This window comes from Trichoderma reesei, assembly GCF_000167675.1.
Source record: "Trichoderma reesei QM6a unplaced genomic scaffold TRIREscaffold_3, whole genome shotgun sequence".
Taxonomy (NCBI): domain Eukaryota; kingdom Fungi; phylum Ascomycota; class Sordariomycetes; order Hypocreales; family Hypocreaceae; genus Trichoderma; species Trichoderma reesei.
Genome location: NW_006711150.1, coordinates 465723 through 484999, shown reverse-complemented (window position 1 = coordinate 484999; position 19277 = coordinate 465723). Strand labels below are relative to the sequence as shown.

Below are 19277 nucleotides of genomic sequence, written 5' to 3'. Positions count from 1 at the left end.
GGAACAAAGTTCCGGTTCGACTGAAAGTCGCCGAGGAGGTTTGCCGACGTACACACAATAACTTCATGAAAATAGGGGGTTCAACTCACATTCCACGATAGAACAATAGCGTTCGTTAATAGGTAATCAAGCTCTCAAGTAGCCTTAGAAAGCAGTGCCTCTCTTGAATAATGTCTCCAAGGTCTGGAATTGCAAAGGAAAGTGAGAAAATCAAACAGTCGTAATTGGAATCAGAGGGCAAACATGCCCTCCTGACGATGATTCAGAGTCCCAACCCTCAGCCTTGCCCTCCATCAGCCTTGCCATCTACCACCAATCACCTCCCATAAGCAACCCAACTCCAACCCCCATCACACGGCCCTAACAGGCAAAGACTCGCTCCTAGCCAGCCTCAAATCCTTGGTCAACGAATTCATACACGTCCCCGTGCTCACAAACTCCCCAATGTTCCTCAACGTGCACTCCGCAATCTCCTTGAGCGCCTCCTCGGTGAAGAACGCCTGATGCCCGGTCACAATCACATTGTGAAACGTCATCAGCCTCATCAGCACGTCGTCGTGGATAATCTCCCCGGAGTGATCATCATAAAACAACGAACCCTCGCCTTCGTATACGTCCAAAGCCACACCACCCAGATGCTGCGTCTTGAGAGCCCGAATCACAGCCTTTGTGTCGACGAGTCCGCCCCGGGAAGTGTTGATGAGCAGCGCTCCAGGCTTCATCTTGGCAAGTGCCTCGTCGTTGATAATCTTTCGCGTGCTGTCCATCAGCGGACAATGAAGACTAATCACATCACTCTCCGCAAGGACCTCGTCCAGGCCCTTATACTCCCCAATCCCCTCAAACGCCTTGGAAGGATACGGATCAAACGCCACAACCCTGCACCCAAAGCCCTTCATGATCTTGGCCGTCGCAATCCCAATCTTGCCCGTCCCGATGATGCCCACCGTCTTCCCAAACAGCGTCCGCCCCATCAGCCCATTGAGCGCAAAGTTGCCCTCTCGAGCGCGGTTGTACGCCCTGTGCGTGTTCCGGTTCAGCGTCTGGATCAGCGCGACGGCGAACTCGGCCACGGCCTCGGGCGAGTACGACGGCACGTTGGCCACCATGATGCCCGCCTTTTCCGCCGCCACCAGGTCCACGTGGTTGAAGCCCGCGCAGCGCAGCAGGATCGCCTTGACGCCTTCGCGGCCTAGAGCCTCGACTACGGGCGCCGTGAGGGAGTCATTGACGAAGACGCAGATTGCGTCGGCGCCTCGGGCGAGGATCACGGTGTCTTCTTCGAGGGGGAACTCGTGATACACGATGTCGATGTTGGTGGATGAAGCGGTACGAGCTGCTTCAATGTAGCGCTTGTCGTACGGCTTGGTGCTGAACACTGCGAGCTTCATGTTGATCGAGGGACTTTCGAGTTAAGAACGATCTTTCATGAGACGCAAAATCAAGATTATATCCAGCAGTTCAGAGAACAACTACAGACAAACGAGTTTTATATATTGAAAAAGAGGAGAGAAGAGGAGTAGCTGCAAGGCATCGGTGTTGGTCCTACCCCAATGGCTTGGCACAGTTGGGCACTCATTCCATTTGATTCATTAAGGTTTCTGTGGCTGCTGATTCGCTCGCTGCGGAGCACGTACTCTAGCTAGGTAACTACCCAGGTAAGGTATGCAAGAGGCTCTTGTAACGTCTTGTAGGCTGTACTTAATGGTTCGATTTTCTTCAAGTACAGTTGCTCTTGTTTACGCTAAAAGATCCATATGTCCTCTAGTCGAAAGCTATGGTAATCGAGCTGAGAACAACCTACTAGTTCTAACCAACAAACATCCAACCAAGTTGGATCGACAAGAGCTTAGGGCTGAAGTAGGTAACAGAATTCTGGAGGAAAACAATATCACGCACTTTGAGAGGATGAGTAACTGCTCCCGCATACAATATCATCCCTCTCTGGTTTTCTTCACTCCGCGGAGCAGTCTCAAGTCAGTCAGGATGCAGGAGAATATGCATTTTCATACCTAGTCTCATACACGTGGAAACACAGCATCACACGCCAAAGCGCTTCAGTTACAACGCACTTCATTCTCCATCAACTCGCATTACGTCTCCTCTCCTTGCCTATGTAGCATCGTGCACTTGTCAGCCTCGCCCCGTCACCGAGACTGCTTTCCTCCATGATCATTTCCTAACAAAGAAATCGTACACATGACATGGTAAGCAAAGGACGGCCCTCGGAATCCATAACCGCCTGGATTCTGTGAACTCGGCCTTCGTAGCTTCAGAAAGCCAAACTAGTAGTAAGAATAAGAATGTGGTTTGATTTCGACTGTACAAGATTCAACACAGAATGCCGTCCTGCTTTTCGACAATTGGGATTTCCCATAACTAGCAGGTACCAAAATGGGTGGTGCCTCGAGACACCTACGGCCGACCAAAAGCGGCGCCCCGGCCGGCGGCGCCTGGAGGCATACCACGGGCCTCAAAAGGAGATCCGCCAAAAGCCTCTGGCGGGCCGGGGGGTCCGTTGTATCCACCGAGTCCAGGGGGCATGAACCCGTGAGGCGGTCCGTTGAAAAAGCCAGGAGGCGGCGGAGGCATGTTGCGAGGAGGCATACCGGCCATAGCATCTGGGGGCGGCATGGCACCAGGAGGGAAGTTGGGCGGGAACATGTGCGGCATGGGGACGTTGCGGTTCAGGCCGCCGGGCAATCCAGGAGGAGGCATCATGGGGCCGCGCTGTTGCGGTGGCGGCATCTGGCCTCCGCTCGTCATCCAACTAGGTGGCATCTGGTCAAGCCCGGGGGGCGGAGGGGGTCGTTGCAAGATCTGGGTGGGCTGTCCGAGGCGGGAATCGCGATCGGCGTTGTGGAACGACTCGTCCATGGGGAATCCAGGGGGCGGCTGGGGACGCATCTGGCGCTGCTGCACTCCCCGGGCCTCTCTCGGCGAGAATTCCGACTCTTGCAAGGGGATTTGCTTTTGCATCTGCTGCTGCGGCTGAGGCTGAGGCTGCTGCTGGGGTTGGGGCATGTTCAGGGGAGCACTAGGCCCCATTCTCATGAGATTCATCAAGAACTCGGTATTGTTATTATTCCGAGCCTGGTCAGGCATCCCCGAACTCTGACTGGAGATGCGCTGGTGGTGCCCCACGAGGTCTTGGAGAAGCTGGTCTGGTCGAGCAGTCTGCTGCTGGGGTCGAGGGGCGAGAATCTCTTGAACATGCTGTGGCGGCGGCGGACGACCTATGCCGCCGTTGATCCTCTCTCCGCCGTACTGATGAAACGGCTCCGGAGATGTCAAGTTGCTCTTCTTCGACATGTCGAGAGGGTTGACTGGAGAAAGAGGGTTACCCTGAGACAGGGGGTTACCCTGGGAAAGCGGGATACCCTGGGACAGTGGAATGCCCTGGGAAAGTGGGTTCCCCTGAGATGGAGGAGAAAAGGGCGAAGAAGCCGGGGGAGTGGCGCTCATCTTTTGCTTCTGAAGCTTTAGTAGCAGCTGCTGGAAAGCCTGCTTCTCTTCTTCAGGGGGGGACGCAAGCGATGAGAGCGGGCCCAGCCCTGGGGGGAACTGAGTGGAGGCAGGGGGTACGCTCGTGGACTGTTCCGCTCTGTTTCGCTGCTCCTCTTGGGGCTGGTGGAAGAAAGAAGTGAACCTTGACGACTTGCCCACGGTCTTGGGCCTGACAGCTGCGGCGTCGCTGATTTCGGTGGGTGGAGAGTTTGGTTCCAAGGGACTTTGCAAACCAAAGGCCATGAAGAACTTGTCAGGACGAGCCTCGACGGTAGAAGGCTGGGAAGGAGGTGGTTGAGGCTTCTCGACTTGAGCAGGTTCCGGAGCTGCTGGAGCCGCTGCCGGTGCGGAAGAGTCGCCGCCTCCTTTGCCCTTCTTCATCTGCTCCATCCACTTCTGGAAATCTTGCTGTGTATGCGCTTCGCGAAGTACCTCGGCAGGTTCGTCGAACCACTCGGGCTCACGCTCGACACGCTGTTCGCGATCGCGGGCCCAGCGCCTGTCGGGGGCCCTCCCGTTGGTACGATCATCGGCAGCTTCGGCAGTGTCTCGATCTCTCCAGCTCCTTGTCCGATCCCGCTCTCTTCGCTCGGGAATGGGCAAATCCGCCGTCGTCGACTCCGATTTATGCCAAGAGTCCACTTTGCTCCTGCCAGCAGTGGTGCGTGTTCGGGCGTCATTGTCGGCATCCTTGGTGTCCCGGGCAAAGGGATCAAAGGCTCTGGTCGAGCGATCGCGAGTGACCTCGCGATCAGGTTCCCGCAGCGGCTTCTTCTCATCGCGAAAATTGCCACCCATGCGGCCGTGGAAGCGCTCGGCGCCCTCAGCACCAAAACTTTTGCGGGGTTTTACTGTGCTCCAGCCTTCGTTGTCTTGATCGTTTTCTCCGCGGCGGCGAGCAGCGTTGGGCGCGCGCAAACGGTCTCCATCCGCTTCGCTATTTCGGTTGCGCAAGGCGAAACGACCGGTCGTATCGGCGTCTTTGGTTGGCTTTTCGCCATCCAGCGTCTTGCTGCCGCGGCCGGATGAAGCGAATGCCATCCGAGGAGGGGCAAAGACGATGTCTTCGGGATCTTGAAGGGTCGCAATGTCAGCATCACAGAAACAATCCACATCATGCTGTCCCAAGATCAAACTAACTTGTACTCGTCCGCGAAGTATGATTGATACCAGGGCGGCGAGTGGTCTGGTCAAGGAGCGGATTGTCCAGAGATCGAGGCCGATCGTTGGCCGGTTTGTTCTGCGCTCGGGTCTGGTCCGGGGGCGGCCTGTAGCACATTGGCGTCAGTACAAATAAGATCACCCGTCACAACCAGCTTGAACTCCGGTCTGTGTGCTCACCCCATCCATTCCTCGGCCGGAGGCAGTTTCTCGGGTTTGACGCATAGTGGCGACTCCCTCAAGAAGAGCAGATGCTCTGCGGTATATCGAATGGCCATAGCAGGGCGACGAATGCGCGACACTCATCCAGCGGATTCTCAATTAAATTGCTGGACAAAGTGGTCGAACCGGTCAGGAGCTGGCTGACAGCCGCAAGGGGTGGCGAGGTTGGAGCCTAAGCGTCGACGAGGGTTATTCGAGAGGTAGTTCGACTCGTAGTGGGGTGAAACGTGGGTGCGTCAATCGAGGAGCTCTGCTATAGCTGCAGGCTCTCAATGCCGCACACGGACAGACGCTCGGTGGTCGATAGTGTTTTTTATGACTGCGAGGGTTTAGGTTTAGGCAGAGGCCATAAAAGGACGCGTTGCAGTTTCGAAGACGAGGCCGAGTACGGAGCTTAGCAGCTGGTGCCGAGCAGGGCGGGAAATGGCAAAGAGATTGGACGAGGAAATGGGGAAAAAGAGCTGCTGCAAAAGGAGTAACAAGTAGAGACGAATTCGTCGTACAATTAACACTGCAGAAGGCGGTTCAAAGAGGAGGGCAGAGAGGAGGGAAAGGGGGACGGTTTTGAGGAGGAGGAGCTTGAGCTGTGCGCCTGTGCGCGGGGAAGAGAGGCGGCGGTCGAGCGGGAAAAAGACAATGTTGGTTCAGGTTTATTTGATCAGAGGGCTTGCGAGGTCGAGTTCGCGCGAGTTGTATATGGATGTCTGGATCGGTGCGAGGGGCGTGGCTGGCAGAGGACAGAGGAGGTTGAAAGGCGGTCGGTTGGGAGAGGAGGTGGAAATTTGGCGATGGCGATGGGAGCAGATTGCGTTTTGGGTGGGGACTCTGGCTGCCCGTGCTAGTACTCGTACCAGACCAGACCTTGGTTGCTTGAGTACATACATAGGCGGGAGAAGAGAGAGGAACCTCCTTGGAAGGGCGGGCAGCTGTGTGCTGTAGCGCTGTAGCGAGCGGCTAGCGGCGCCGCTTCAGTGGATGGAGGGCCGAGGCTCCAGTGGAAGAGGGGGCGGGCACAAGCGTCAGGCTGTGCTGCTAAAAGAGCCCTGCCTGAATTCGAGGCAAGGCTGCACGATTGGATTCGAGGTACTGATGGATATTGCTGCATGTCTTGTGATAATGAATTCATGGACCTGGATATACCAATGGATCCAAGCTACGCATTCAATTTGAGACATACAATGACAAAGAGACGGCATTGGAGCGCGCAAACTGCATGCCGTCTGTTCGAGCTTGAAGTCCAAGAGCAAACAAGCTGCAGATGACTCACGCAATGACGCTGAGGAACCTGATCGACCGAGGTTGACATCCATTCGATAACAACACCCACCTGAAACAAACTCAAGAAGTATATGATGGATAACTCAATGATAATAGTAGACTTGATTGTTACTGTCTGGTGATGTGCATCTCATAATCCAATGCAGAAATCCACGATGCTGTTCAATCCCATCTCCCCAAGATAATCGAGCACCAATCCTACCTAGGGTAAGTCACCTCACTCATCACAAGTATGAGAGGTACTACCTACACGTTATCCCATCACCAGAATCCCCCTCCAACCACCAACACTCCCCAACCCTCGACCCAACATATATATACATGTACACACCACCTGTGTGCTCCTAGTACCTTAGAATAGCCCCCCTCAACTTATTACACCCTCGCCACCACGGCGCGCACCTCCTCCTCCAACGGCAAGATATGCGGCAATGGCCCAACAGGCGTAATGCTCAACGGATTGATCTGCGTATGGCTCCTCGTATAATGCCACTTGATGTGCTCAAACTGCGTCGTCTCCCTAAACGCAGCATGCCTCCAGTACAGGTTGCGCATCCACCGATGCAGCCTCGGGTACCCGCTGCGAATGTCGCGGATGTTGCACTTGAAGTGCTGCACGTACACGGGGTCGAAGCGCACCAGCGTCACGTACAGCCGGATGTCGGCCTCGGTGAGGCTGCCGCCAAAGTAATACGGCCCCTGGTCCGCGACGGAGGCGAGGTGCTCTTCTGCGCGGTCCAGGGCCTCGAAGAGCGCGACGACGGCCTTTTCGTAGGCTGCGGATGTGGTGGCGAAGCCGGACTTGTAGACGCCGTTGTTGATGAGGTTGTACGTCCACTCGTTTGTCTCGTCGATCTGGCTGCGGAGGTTCTCTGGGTAGAGGACCACGGAGCGGTACTTTTCCTCAACGAGATCGTCAAACTAGATACACAAGAATTAGCCAGTTATTCTGTAAAGAATTCCAGTTGTAGATTGACTCACCTCTGTCCCCAGCATCCGGATAATCTCGCTGCTCTCATTGCTGACAATCTTCCTCGTCTTCTTATCATACAGCACCGGCACCGTAAATCGCCCCGCATACTCCTTGTCCGACTCAAAGTACACGTCCCGGAGGTGCGTGAAGCCCTCGTGCAGAGGATCCGGAATCACATTCTCGCCGGGAACGTCCTTGTCCTCCTTGGTCGCGAACCGCCACCCTTTCTCCCCAAGGTGCCAGTGCACCACCGAGAAGGAGATGATGTCGTCCAGGCCCTTGAGCTTTCGCGTGATGAGCGTGCGGTGCGCCCAGGGACAGGCGTAGCTGACGTAGAGATGGTAGCGGCCTGCCTCGGGGGGAAACTGGGCGCCGGACTCGCGGGAGATCCAGTTGCGGAATGAGCTCACTTGGCGCTTGAACTCGCCGGTCTTGTCGCCGGGCTTGACCCAGTCGGTGATTTTGGACTCTTGGTTGGAAGACTGCAAGGAGGTAGGTATGTCAGACGGATACCAACAGTGAAGGTAACTCGCAGAGAGCATCGAAGTAGCAACGTCTACTAACCATTCTGACTTGACTGAGCTGTGGTGATGAAGATCTCGCAGTGCTCCTCGTTGTTTTGCTTCTCGCACCAATAGTAGACGACGTCGAAAACGTCAAACCCTTCGCAAAGCAATTGTGCTTGATCAAGAACCCCAAAGGTCGTGTTGTTCTCAACTGTCGTTGTATCAAACTCATCTCAATGACACTCCCCTTTCATCACAGCACGTCCAGCCCTCTATATATACATGCAGTCGTCACTCTCTCTTCTGAGGTCGCAGCCAACGCACGAACAACGCCAAGCCCCTGTCAAGCCTACAACGTAATAGACAAGAATCGGCCTTCAGCTGCTTAGCGTTTCTCCTACACCTACCTATGCAAATCTCTAATAGTCTATCTGTGACTACGTTCTGACTTAAGCATTGCTAACAGAACTCGGGCAACGGGATTCTGCACCTTAATAATCCTGCAACCCACCCACACCTTTAAAATTGAGGCATTCCACTTCGCCTTGTGCTGGTGGAATAATGGCGCGCTTCCTAATGGTGACGTAACAGCATGACATTAGCGCTCCTCGTCTTTGATCACTCAGCCATTCTGCGGATTTAGTCATCATCACGGCAGTTGTATTCAAATCCAAATCCGTGCCAATACCTCCAAATGCATTTCATTGTTCCACGATGGTGAATGTACATCAATCACCGGTATTTGCCTCAAAGAGTGTTTCTACTTCCACGAGAGAAGGGAAAACAATACTGATACCTGTTGATACGGGTTGGTGTTAACGGCTGTTTGTTCACTGCCTCGTCCTTGGGCTTCTCAATACCTTAGTCAAAGCATCATGAGAACAAGATGCACAAACTTGCTGCAACAGAAAGAACAATGCAAGGCAGAAAACCATGTATGCCATTCTTGTGTGGTCCAGATATCTACTTATGTAGTGACGACCATCGAGCCGCCGAGTCTATGTAACACTGATCAAACTATTCAAGCTTCACCTTAATGTACGGAACCTCCACGTCGTTCTCCTCCATATCCTCAGCCACAATCTCAAAGATCAGCTCCTTCTGGTGAGGAGGGATAGGCTTCTTTGAAATCAGCTCCACCAGCTCGCTGAGCTTGAGCGGGTAGCGCTCCTTGAGCTTGGAAGGAGGGTAGAAGCTTGCGTACAGCAGGCTGACGCCAGAGCTGAGCATGCTAACGCTCAGTCCCTTCTTCTCAAAGTAGTCAATGAGCTCCTTGAGCGTGATGTTGTCCACCTCGAACCGGTCCCAGATCTTGTCCAGCGTCACCTTGCCGTCAGGGCCCGTGTACTCCACCTTGGGACTAGCAATCGGCTCGCTGAAGCCGAAGAAGGGCAGGGCCAGGTTGATGAAACCGTTCTTGTACTGCTCGATATCGTCCTTGCCGTCAATGATCTTGTACAGCTCAAGGACGACCAGGCCGGTGACGAGGGCCGTCGTCGTGGCAATGGCCGGGATGATCTTGCCTGCAATAAACTTGGTCTTGTGTCGATCAGCAGGCTCAATCTTATAGTTCTCGGCTCTCAGGTTACTGCAAGCAGTGATGAAGTCGATGTGGTAGTTGGTGTCGTCGTCCTTCTCGAACTCGACAGGCTGCAGCTGGAAGCCTGCAAGGCTGCTAGGCGATGGAAGGCTGGCGCTGAGCTCTGTGAGCTCATTTGTGTCATCAAAGCTGCTGGCGTTGGGATCCTAAAAAGTAGAGTTAGTACTGTGTTGCACCCTGTTGTCGGTCGGAAGCTGGACTTACGGGCTCCTTGTCATCCGCCTGAATCTTGACGTTTGAGTCGGGGGTAAAGTCGGGCACAATGACATTCTCCAGCTCCTTCAGGTAGATGGACTTGTCATTGCCGGGCGACTTGATGTTAAAGTTGTAGGCATGGAGGTTTGCGGCGGCTATGATGAACCCCAAGTGCGTCTCGTTGTTGGGATCGAACTTGAGCGCATCGGGAGCTCTCTTGGGGCCAGACCAGAAGGGAGTGCCACCCGAGGTGACAGAGTCCTTGGGGAAGTTGTACAAAAGCTGCTGCACCTTGTTCGAGAACTCCGTCTCGAACAGCTGGCGAGCCCAGGCAATGCAGTCCTCAAAGGTTCGGGGTCGCTCCGTGGTCAAGTAGTTGCGGATCGTCTCCAAGGTCTCCTTCTGGTTGCCGCCCTGCTTCAGGGTTGCCTCAATGAAGTTGGGCTGCGTCAGGTACAGGTTGACAGTCTGGGGAGCCTTGACGAAGCACTTCTCAAACATGTACTCCTTGGCCCAGGCAATGGTGTGCTCGATCTTGTTGGGGAAGCTTCGGATCGTGCACATGGGGAACTCCTTTTCAGGCGGGTCGTGCGAGGAGGAGTAAGACTCTGTCAGGCGGGGCAGGACAACCTGCGTGTTGCCCTTGGTGCCCAAAGTTCCGCTCTCGAGCAGTGGCTTGTGGTAGAATACGCACTTCCTATCAACGTATGTTCGCGCCTCGACATTGTCCAGGGCGTTGGTGACTCCATCCAAGCTCTTCCAGAAGGCATCATCGAAGACGTGCTCGGTCTCGGGGCTAACGCGCTCTCGCAGGGTCTCAATGTGGCCTTCCAGCTCCGGGTTCATCCGCTGCACGGCCTTGGCAGCGCAGTCGCTCTTCATGCTACCCACATCGGCAGCTCGGAAGAGGAACTGTCGGTTGAGGTTGCTCTTCTCGATGGAGTCCATGTCAGTGACATAGATCTTGCCGTTGGGTCCAGTTCCCAAGCCAATCATGGCCCAGTTCTTGAGCATCTCACAGCCAATAGCACCCGCACCAACGAGGAATTGCTTCATGTTGGCGATCTTCTTCTGGAACTCGGTACCAAAGACGGCAATTTGGCCGTCGTAACGGCTGCCGATTGGCTTACACAGCTCAGGGCTTCGCTTGGTCGTGGTGGGCAGTGACTCCAGAGAATCAAAGTACATCCATTGCTGGATGGGGTTGAACTTGCCAGACACGGCTTTGAGGACCTCCTGGGCGGCGATACCACCAAAGAAGGCTGCCATAGGGCTGAGATCACCGCGTGCCTGGAAGCTCAGCTCTTTCAGAAGCTTCTCGTCGATATCGATCTCAAGCTTCTCGTCAGCGGCGAACTTCTTGGCAGCCTCGAGAACAATAAGGGCGTCTTTCTCGTCCATAGGATTCGGGAGGCGGCCTTCGGCGACCTGGAAGGCATGAAGGGCCTGGAATCCCAGATGCAGCTGCTGAGGTCGATCGAACTTGGCGTAGTCAGAAATGAGAAAGTCTGGCTCTTTAAGGGCGGCTGTGAAGCTCTTAAAGTCGACAGTCTTGGGCATCTTGACCTGCTGGTAGACACCTCCACGCTGGTACTGTCCGAGACCCGACACATCGCCAATGGAGAAGGTGTATGGACCCTTGACCGTAATCTTACGCGGCTCGCAGCCATTGAGCCCCTCCATGCCCTCGATTTCGGAGAATGTGACGTAGTCGCCATCTTCCAAGCCGTGTCGAGTATCGTCGAGTGCGGACACCAGACCCTCTTCGTCGATGCCGGCAATGATGCCGCTGACGGGAGCTTCGCCGGTCTGGTCGATGATGGTGAACTTTTCGCCGAAATCGCAGAAGATGGAGCCAAAGAGGCCAAACGTGTCGACTATGACAACGAAGATGCCCTTGGAGTGGCAGTAGTCGCCTACAGCCTTTTGTGTCGAGATCGGGGCGTTCGTAAGCACTACCACCTGATACTTGTCAAACTGCGAGAAGTTCTCCTCAATGCTACTTGAAGATTAGCATTGTGTCCCAAGCATTCAAGTATCATTTGTGAATCATGCAGCCATACCTCGGAGACTGATGGACTTTGACAGGCGTATAGGCGTTGAGCTCTGCGACGCGTGGGGCTGTAACCTCGTCTCGGGGCTTGCCAACGTCCTCGGGCGTCAGGAAGAACTGGGCCGAAAGATCCGCAATCTGCACCGGGGCAGGGTCGTAGAGCGTCAGGCTCTTGACACCGGCTAGCGCAATGTTCTTGGCAATCTCGACACCAAGACCCTTGAGGCCAACGACGAGGATGTTGGAGGCGCCCATGCGGCGCATGGCCTCGTGGCCCAAGACATAGAGCTGTCGGCTGTATAGAGACTCGTCGATCTCTGTGGTTCCGACGACGGAATCATCGACCTGCATTCTGGTAGCAAGATCGACCTCGGGAAGCTTGGCGGCCTAATGAATTCACGAGCATCATGGTCAGTCTCTTGGTTCTCCCGTCTTTCAAACGCAGGGAGGGGTAGTGAAAGTGCTCACAGCCATGGTTCGCTTGAGGTTCTGCTGTGACTCTCCCTCAGAGAGCCTTCGCTTCGCCAGCGCTCCTGAGCTGGGCTGAGACGAAATCTTGGATATGGTGATCCAGCACCTAGGTCGAGCGTGACCTCACCTAGATGCTGCTGAAGGAGAAAGAAGAAGGCTAGGTAGGTAGGGTGTGAGCGTTTCCTTGCGTTTGGCTGTGCCAGAAATCGTCGTCTGCACACAGAATTCTCGCCGGGAAACGACAAGAACAGGCTGGTGGAAGAGAGAATTGGAAGCTGGTTTGTAATGACCAACAGGTGCAAGATCCAAAAGACCGTTTGTTGCGACACGCCAGGCTCCAGTTCTTCTGATGAGGTAATGTGGCTCTTAATCGTGCCTTTTGCTGCTGACACGAGCCAGAGAGTACAAGGTACTTCCTCCGAAGTACGAGAAGAGGGGCAAGGAAGGAGCTGTTGAGGCAGAGCAAGCGGCGGGGCAACAAGGCGGGGCAGCGGCGTGCTGATTGGCCGAACTGCTGTTACTGCCCAGCTCTTAGAAATCCGGCGAGAAACACACCATGCCCTGGGAGCTCCGTGGTACGTACCTTCATGCGTTGGACAAGGGAAGAGGTGTTGGTTGTGCTTTCGGTTGGTTCGCGCCCCGATGGAAGCTCGAGCGTCTATCGCGTTTATTCAGACTTCATGCGATGGCTTACACCATGTTACACATGGTAATTGGCAGTTCATCATCAGGTTGAGCTCTACCGGTGCACATATCGCCATTCCGACAGGTCCGGGAGCCTAGGACTTATTGCAGGGGAGCTTGACGGAACGTGTGGGGGAACGGCAGCATGTAGCAAGGCAGTTCTCTGCGGGAAGAGATCATGGAGGCCTTTGACCCTGAAGCGGCTTGCATATGAAAGATGGGTATGCCATTAATGCTGCTGCTTCTCGAGATGCAAGGCTTAAGAGCATCTACAAGTACAGCTTCAGCTGGAGATTGCGTATGCCATCCAGTCACAGAAGAGCCATGGCGACTAAATCGGGCTTTTGGAGCGTGTGATAACTTGAACAGTGTATTTTTCTTTTGGAGATATCCAATCTTGACTAAGTGTATCCAAAAGAGTGTATTCCAAAATCGCTGTTGTATCGGCTCGTATCCGGATCGCACGTCTATCGGATCGCCTTCAGGTGGACGTCACTACCAAGAGATGTTAGACGTGTCTCTTCACATTAATCCATTGCACTCACAAGATGAGGTCCGATCGAGCAGGGATAATAGGAGGATAACCCCTATTAAGGTGTCAGTCAGCTGTCCAGTGCATTCGTTGATTGGGCGCATGTCTTCTTTTAAGGCCGGCTGCCCGTTGGCATTCGCTTCTCTCTATGGTGGTGAGTCGTCTGCTTACCTGTCGCCATAAGCCTCATAGCTGTTGAGGAACATGTTAGCAACACCTTGCGAGAGAGGGATCTAATAGAGTTGCATACTAAGGGATTTCGAGTCTTGCTTTCTCGCCAACCTTCATCTGAGGAACTCCTGCATCCCATCCTGCCTCCTATGTTAATATATCGTCGTGGTCAATGAGCAGAAGAATCGTACCCTTGATGACTTTCTCAGTCCCAATCTCAGTCACGAAGTCCGTCCTTCGGTCGTATGAGGAGTCGAACCTAATTCTTCGGGTGAGCGATAGGACAAATGGTCGTACTGGGCTAGAAACTCACTTCGCTCCCTTGTTATCGGGCTGAGAGGGATCCCTCAGCCAGCCTGTATAAGCCATAATAACAGTGTCGCCTATCTTGGGGTTGGGACCAGAGCCTTCTTCGAGGGTAGTCTTGATGGTGTCGCTCCGAGGGGTGGCCATTTTGACGAACGTTGAAGTATCCCGTAATTACTGGTTTTTTTTCTGTGCGAGAGCTGAATTTCGGTTCAGCCAGAATAGCGTATCTGGGAGATTTAAATTCACACGCAAAATGGCCCCATCCAGCAGGAATTCGTCAGGAGGTATTTCAGTGGGGTTTCCAAACAGTCGTTCTTCCGAGCTGATGTGTGATGACGACTTTGGCGTAAATCCGGGAGAGGGGGTAATGCCACGTTGCTACCCCTAATAAAGCGTCTTACGGAATGCGCCTCAAGGATTCGCTGCGTTCGAGTAGAAAGGGCCCCGCCAGGATTCTGCGATTCCTTGGCTGAAATTCTCCATCAGCCGCATCTAGACTAGAGCTTCATTGATACGTGCTTGATGAAACCCGACCTGTGCCATCCACAGGTGTGCTGTTGATGGCAAATATCCTGGAGGGATCGACCCCTATCAAGAGCAGCCGGCCATGGCGAGACCCAAGAGCGATTCGAGATGTCGCGACATCGATATCTGCTGCCGATATTTGATATGTGGGCGGCAACCAAAGCAACCTGTACGAGTCCCAAGTGATCCACTCTCCGTCATTGCTCAGACCGAGTCCAGATGTATTCGCAATCTGAGGGATGAGCGGCAGCTCTGCTCTACCACTGGGAGGTGAACTAAGAAGCGGGTTCAACGTAAGCGTGCCCACATTGGTTCTCAAGCTCAGCCCAGTAGAGTCAAACTCCATATGATTTGCAAGCCCGCAGATCCCAAGGAGTTCCCCGACGCAGTCTCCGGTCGTTACCGCCAGAATCCGGATCTTGATCTTTCCCGACTCATAGAGAGCAACCAGATATTGCCCGTTAGGAGAGAACAGAAGCTGGCTCATTGTGCTTTTACTATTGGTTCCTTTGTAGGTTGCAATGCAAGTTAGGGTATCTTTGTGCCAAATCTTGACCATCGACTTCGAGTAAGAAGCCACCATAGAGCCATCGGTTGACGTTGCCACGAGCTTTACAGCGTTTGGGTGTCGTTCGCTCATCTCAATGCAGTTTTCCGTTGGGGCATGGAACAGTCGTACGGCACCATCGTCGCAAGCAAGGATGAGCCCAGTACTATCGGGGAAAAAAGCCGATTTGGAAATGACGTATGTACCGCTATAGAATGAGCCAAGGAGTTTCAATGTTGCTGTATCCCAGAGTCTGAGAGTACCTCCTCTCGTTGTCGATGTTAACGCGGTACCATCTGGTGAAAATGCGAGAGATACCACAGCGTCTCTATCCTCTTGAGATATCGACCGGCAGGCTCCAGTAGCGATGCTCCAAAGTCTGAGATTTGAAGACTCCCAGCCAAAGGCTGAAGACAAAAAAATTGAGCCATCTGGCGAGGTTTCGACTGACTTTGGCCAGCCATACAGGCCATCAGTATTGTTGATGATATGGTCGTACGGCGCTGTGGGGATATCTTGAGGGACCATCATAGGCACCCAAGCGAAGATTTGGTGATCCGTGCCGGTTGCTATACACTTTTCGGAGTCTGCATCCCATAGCCTCACTGTCTGATCTCCGGAAGTTGTTATGACCCTCTTGTTGTCAGCGGAAAACATGACTTCGAGAACTGCGCCTTCGTGCTCTTCCAGTCTGGATTCCTGTGTTTCAACGTTTGTATCCCAGATCTTCAATGTACCAGCGAGGTCCCCTGATATCAGCAGCGTCTCGTCAGCTGAATAAGTAAGGCTGGAAATACCCTCAGCATGACCATTATATATTGCAACGCAAGTCCACTCGCGAGTATCCCACACTCTAATGGTCTTATCATAGGAAGCAGAGGCGATCTTGCTCTCGTCCATTGATAGGATGATATCAGATATGTTAGCGCGGTGACCTTCTAAGACAGCATCGCAAGTGGCCGTTAGAACATTCCAGATGCCAATGGCATGTCCAATGCCAGTATCACCTCTGATGGGACTGATGACGCGAATGCCGTCAGAGAAGAAGTTCGGACAGCTGTTCGAGGCGAGGACGGCTCCAGATGCTACCAAAGAATTGCCGGAAACTAAATCCAGAATTCTCATCGTGTAATCGTATTGAATCACCAATGTTTGTCCATTTGGAGAAAATTCGGCGTCATAAACGGTTGCCCTACTATTGTTGTCGAAGTTCAGCTCGTACCGGGTCATTCTCGAGCTCAGAAGCTGAACGATGCGGCGATCAGAAATCTTCAATACTGTCGATCCGTCGGGGGAAAACCTAAGCAGCTGATCATGGTGCCCGAATTCGTAAGTTGCGACGGGCTTGTCAAACGATCTATTCCATATCTTCAGAGTTCCGTCCTTAGACCCCGAAGCGAATTGCAGGCCATCTGCCGAAAACACTGCGCAAGTAATGGTGTCGGTGTGGCCCCTGTACTCTCCTATACAACTTCTCGTTGCAGCTTCCATGACCTGGAGCACTTTGTGGCCCGTCATGTACAGTACTTCTGTACCGTCAGGCGAGACCCTAACAGATTTTGCCAAAACGTTGCTGTGAATCGCAATGCAGGACGCTGACTTCAAGTCCCAAACCTTCATTTCGCCTCCGATTTTTGGAAGAGATATAACCCTATCACTAGCTGGTATAGTGATAAGGTTCACGATCGATGTAAGCTGGTTTGCATTGGTGGCTAGGCAAGGATCCCAAAGAGGCTGCATTGCTGGCAAGGTGCGGAGCCATGTAGGGATACTCTCTTTGAACATTTGCCTCACAATGCTATTTTCTGGAGCAAAGATAAGCGCGGAAGAGTAAATTTGAAGCGGCGCTTTTTCCAGCGTGACAACATTGGCGAGGATAAATCGGCGTATGTCCCGCAAGAATTTCCCGATGACTTCTGTTTTTGACCTCTTCCCGTTAATCTGTTAGTTGTTTTGTAGCGAGCCTATAAATACGAAAGTGGCTCACCTCTAGCTTGTGTATCAAGTCGTCTACCATATGGACGCTCTCTGCGCTTTGTCTCATGAGACTAAGCGCTTCAAGCCAATTCAGCAGGTAGATGGATAGGAACTTGTGTGTCTCGTCATGGTCACATATGCTCCGATTGCTGGAAGTCAAATGGTAGACCCAATACGTGCAAGCATACTGGACTGCATCGGGTAGACAGGCATCAATAGTGTCTTGGCTGATGTCTGATTGCAGTGTTCCCGGCGATCTGAGAAAGCAAATGTCTTCTCTGAGTACGTTGTCATTAGATAACGATCTGAGGCATTGCAGGAACAATTTTGCATGGGCCTCCTGTTCATTTATCCAGAACGGATATCTTTCGAGGTCAAGCTGTTTCTCAGAGTCCACTAAGAAATCTCGAAATGAAAGATGTAGCAGTCGCACTGGGGTATCCAAGTCGCTGGGAACTCCAAGTACTGAATGCAATACGTCTAGTTGGTCTTCAATAGCGTCTGTCGAGACATTGAGAATCCGAGCAAGACTTCGTATGGACAAAGGCTTGGCCAGGGTGATGATTGATCCGATCAGGTATCTGAACTTGTTCATCACATCCTCCTTGTTCGATACGGTAAGGCCAGCAGTTAGGCGATCCAAGACTGGAAGGTATGTCATATCAAGGCCGGATAGTTTCGCATTTCGGTATTCCAGTAATCGCTTTAGTTGATGTGGCGGGCCTCCCAATCTTCTGTCGTTGAGGAATCGGCAGATCGTTGCGGCCACGATGAACAAGGGAATAGCTGATGCGACCAGCTTCTGTATAATGGCCAATCCGGGCCAGTCATCTGATATTTTGCGGTGTTGTGTTACAGACTTGTTGTAGTCCTGCTTAATCTTGTCCAGTTGGTGGCGCATGAATAGCTCAATGTCATGCTCAATTGTAGGAGTCGACACTACTGCAAGAAGCATATTGTCATACATTCCGCTGATATCCTCGAATCCTAGTCGAATCGGCAACTCTGGTCTGCTGGTAAGAAAGAATTTGAGTCGTGGGTTCTCAGTGTATTGAGCGTTCGAGAGGACGTTGATCAATATCCTCATGCTTTCCTCGAGGCCGCATTCATCGAGAGCGTCGACCACAATGAGCAAATCTGACGACTGCCCATTTCCTGCATGTTGTTTCAAAGGATCCAGAATCAACATTTGGAACTGATCGCTCAAGGATTTTTCATGAATCTGGGGCTCGAATTCAAGCACTCGGCGGATTTGCGGAGCGAGGGAGGGCATTCGACGGACCAGCTGAGCAGTGAGTGTGGTAATCAGAAATGTCGTTCGGCCACGATCACCTTCGCCCCTCTTGAAGAAGAAACTAGCACCCAGCATGCTGTCCTTAAAGAAGGCCCGGGCGACTGTACGTGAGATGGTGGACTTTCCAGTTCCTGCCATGCCATTCAACCAGAAGATCGCTTTGCTGTCAGGGCTGGTGCTCCAATGTTTTATTTGTTGAATGATTTCTGTGCGAGTTCCCGGAAGACAATGAGACTCCTCGCTGTCGACATTCGCATCGAAGGAGGCAGCCTCCGCAATTCGAAGCTTCGAAAGAACAAACTCTTGATGGACGTCCAGAAGGATTGACCTACAACTGTTAGAACTGGAGACCATAGATAGATAGAAGTGTACAGTATTGGACACCGATATTCATAGCTATTATAGCTCAGAAAGAAGATGGAATATAACATATGGGGGGAAAAAGTAACTGGCATCTTACGTTTGCTCGACGTTGAGGTTTATTAAAATGTTGGCCTTTTGCCGCTCAATTGCAGCAATAATATCGTGAATATCCCTTCTTTTAAACGGCCATATTGCTCTGGCATGCTTCGCGCCCAGATCAAGCTTTGCCACCAGCTCAGCGAGCAATTTTCGGAGGTCGAAAACCGCCTGGCGCAAGGGTTGTGACTCGAGTTTCGAGGCTCCTTTCGGGCTTCTCAGTAGTGATTCGAGTTCTTTGACGACGGCCGTAAGCCGGTCGACCTCCTTGAGAAGCTTTCGCACATCTTGAGGGGCGTTCTTGACATCCACACAATAGATGGAGCACATAACCCCAATCTTGATGAGGAGGTCAACGACCTGCGAGATGTTGGCGAGAAGCCCGAGAACATCCATGATTAGGCCATAGATGTGGCAGAGGGGAGGAGAGGGAGAGGTAGAGGTCGAGAAGATCCGTAGTGGAAGACATTGTCGACAGACTCGGGTTGTAATACCAAGTGTATAAACTCGGGAGTGTTATCTGCCGCAGAATGTGGGCGTTTGAAGCAATGTGTCGATGGGCACAGGCGGGGTCGGCCAGGTATTGGTTCGTGATGCCTGCAGATACTCAAGTCAATTCTCACATTTTGCACAACCAACACAATCTGCAGCAACCCTTGCTTCCGACAAGGGGAGCTTCTGCCCCAGCCACTGTTTGCAAGGGATTGGCACAGGAGTCCCAGTTATTGCCGGCGTCACCCAGCAAATAATGAGAGCCCATTAAGCGCCGACTCCAAGCGCCGACATATGGGATCCGTCGTGCTCCGTCTTGTG

General features: G+C 52.9%; 6 protein-coding genes across 6 annotated transcripts; all 6 read right to left on the bottom strand.

Moving 5' to 3' along the window:
- Nucleotides 1–350: 350 nt before the first annotated feature.
- On the bottom strand, nt 351–1391 carry TRIREDRAFT_56470 (lactate dehydrogenase; the record flags this gene model as incomplete). Its single annotated transcript, XM_006962590.1, has 1 exon — nt 351–1391. The coding sequence occupies one exon, from the start codon at nt 1389–1391 to the stop codon at nt 351–353; it is 1041 nt and encodes a 346-aa protein (XP_006962652.1).
- A 1024-nt stretch (nt 1392–2415) lies between these two features.
- TRIREDRAFT_2568 (uncharacterized protein) lies at nt 2416–4946 on the bottom strand (the record flags this gene model as incomplete). The annotated part of the gene is made up of 3 exons (XM_006962423.1): nt 2416–3326; nt 3381–4747; nt 4849–4946. The coding sequence occupies 3 exons, from the start codon at nt 4944–4946 to the stop codon at nt 2416–2418; spliced, it is 2376 nt and encodes a 791-aa protein (XP_006962485.1).
- A 1597-nt stretch (nt 4947–6543) lies between these two features.
- Nucleotides 6544–7683, bottom strand: TRIREDRAFT_56819 (uncharacterized protein; the record flags this gene model as incomplete). Its single annotated transcript, XM_006962589.1, has 2 exons — nt 6544–7089; nt 7150–7683. The coding sequence occupies 2 exons, from the start codon at nt 7681–7683 to the stop codon at nt 6544–6546; spliced, it is 1080 nt and encodes a 359-aa protein (XP_006962651.1).
- Nucleotides 7684–8586: 903 nt separating this feature from the next.
- On the bottom strand, nt 8587–12242 carry TRIREDRAFT_72606 (ubiquitin-activating enzyme). The gene is made up of 4 exons (XM_006962588.1): nt 11964–12242; nt 11506–11882; nt 9452–11441; nt 8587–9393 (listed from the first exon to the last, which is right to left on the bottom strand). The coding sequence occupies exons 1-4, from the start codon at nt 11967–11969 to the stop codon at nt 8665–8667; spliced, it is 3102 nt and encodes a 1033-aa protein (XP_006962650.1). The 5' UTR covers nt 11970–12242; the 3' UTR covers nt 8587–8664.
- An 875-nt stretch (nt 12243–13117) lies between these two features.
- On the bottom strand, nt 13118–13806 carry TRIREDRAFT_104211 (uncharacterized protein; the record flags this gene model as incomplete). Its single annotated transcript, XM_006962587.1, has 6 exons — nt 13118–13145; nt 13196–13237; nt 13354–13374; nt 13433–13493; nt 13545–13612; nt 13667–13806. 6 exons carry the CDS (start codon nt 13804–13806, stop codon nt 13118–13120), a joined length of 360 nt encoding a protein of 119 aa, XP_006962649.1.
- A 439-nt stretch (nt 13807–14245) lies between these two features.
- On the bottom strand, nt 14246–18857 carry TRIREDRAFT_35109 (uncharacterized protein; the record flags this gene model as incomplete). Its single annotated transcript, XM_006962477.1, has 5 exons — nt 14246–14577; nt 15310–15743; nt 16125–16663; nt 16722–18333; nt 18466–18857. Coding segments are annotated over 5 exons (3309 nt in total), but the record flags the coding sequence as incomplete, so codon positions are not given.
- Nucleotides 18858–19277: the final 420 nt, after the last annotated feature.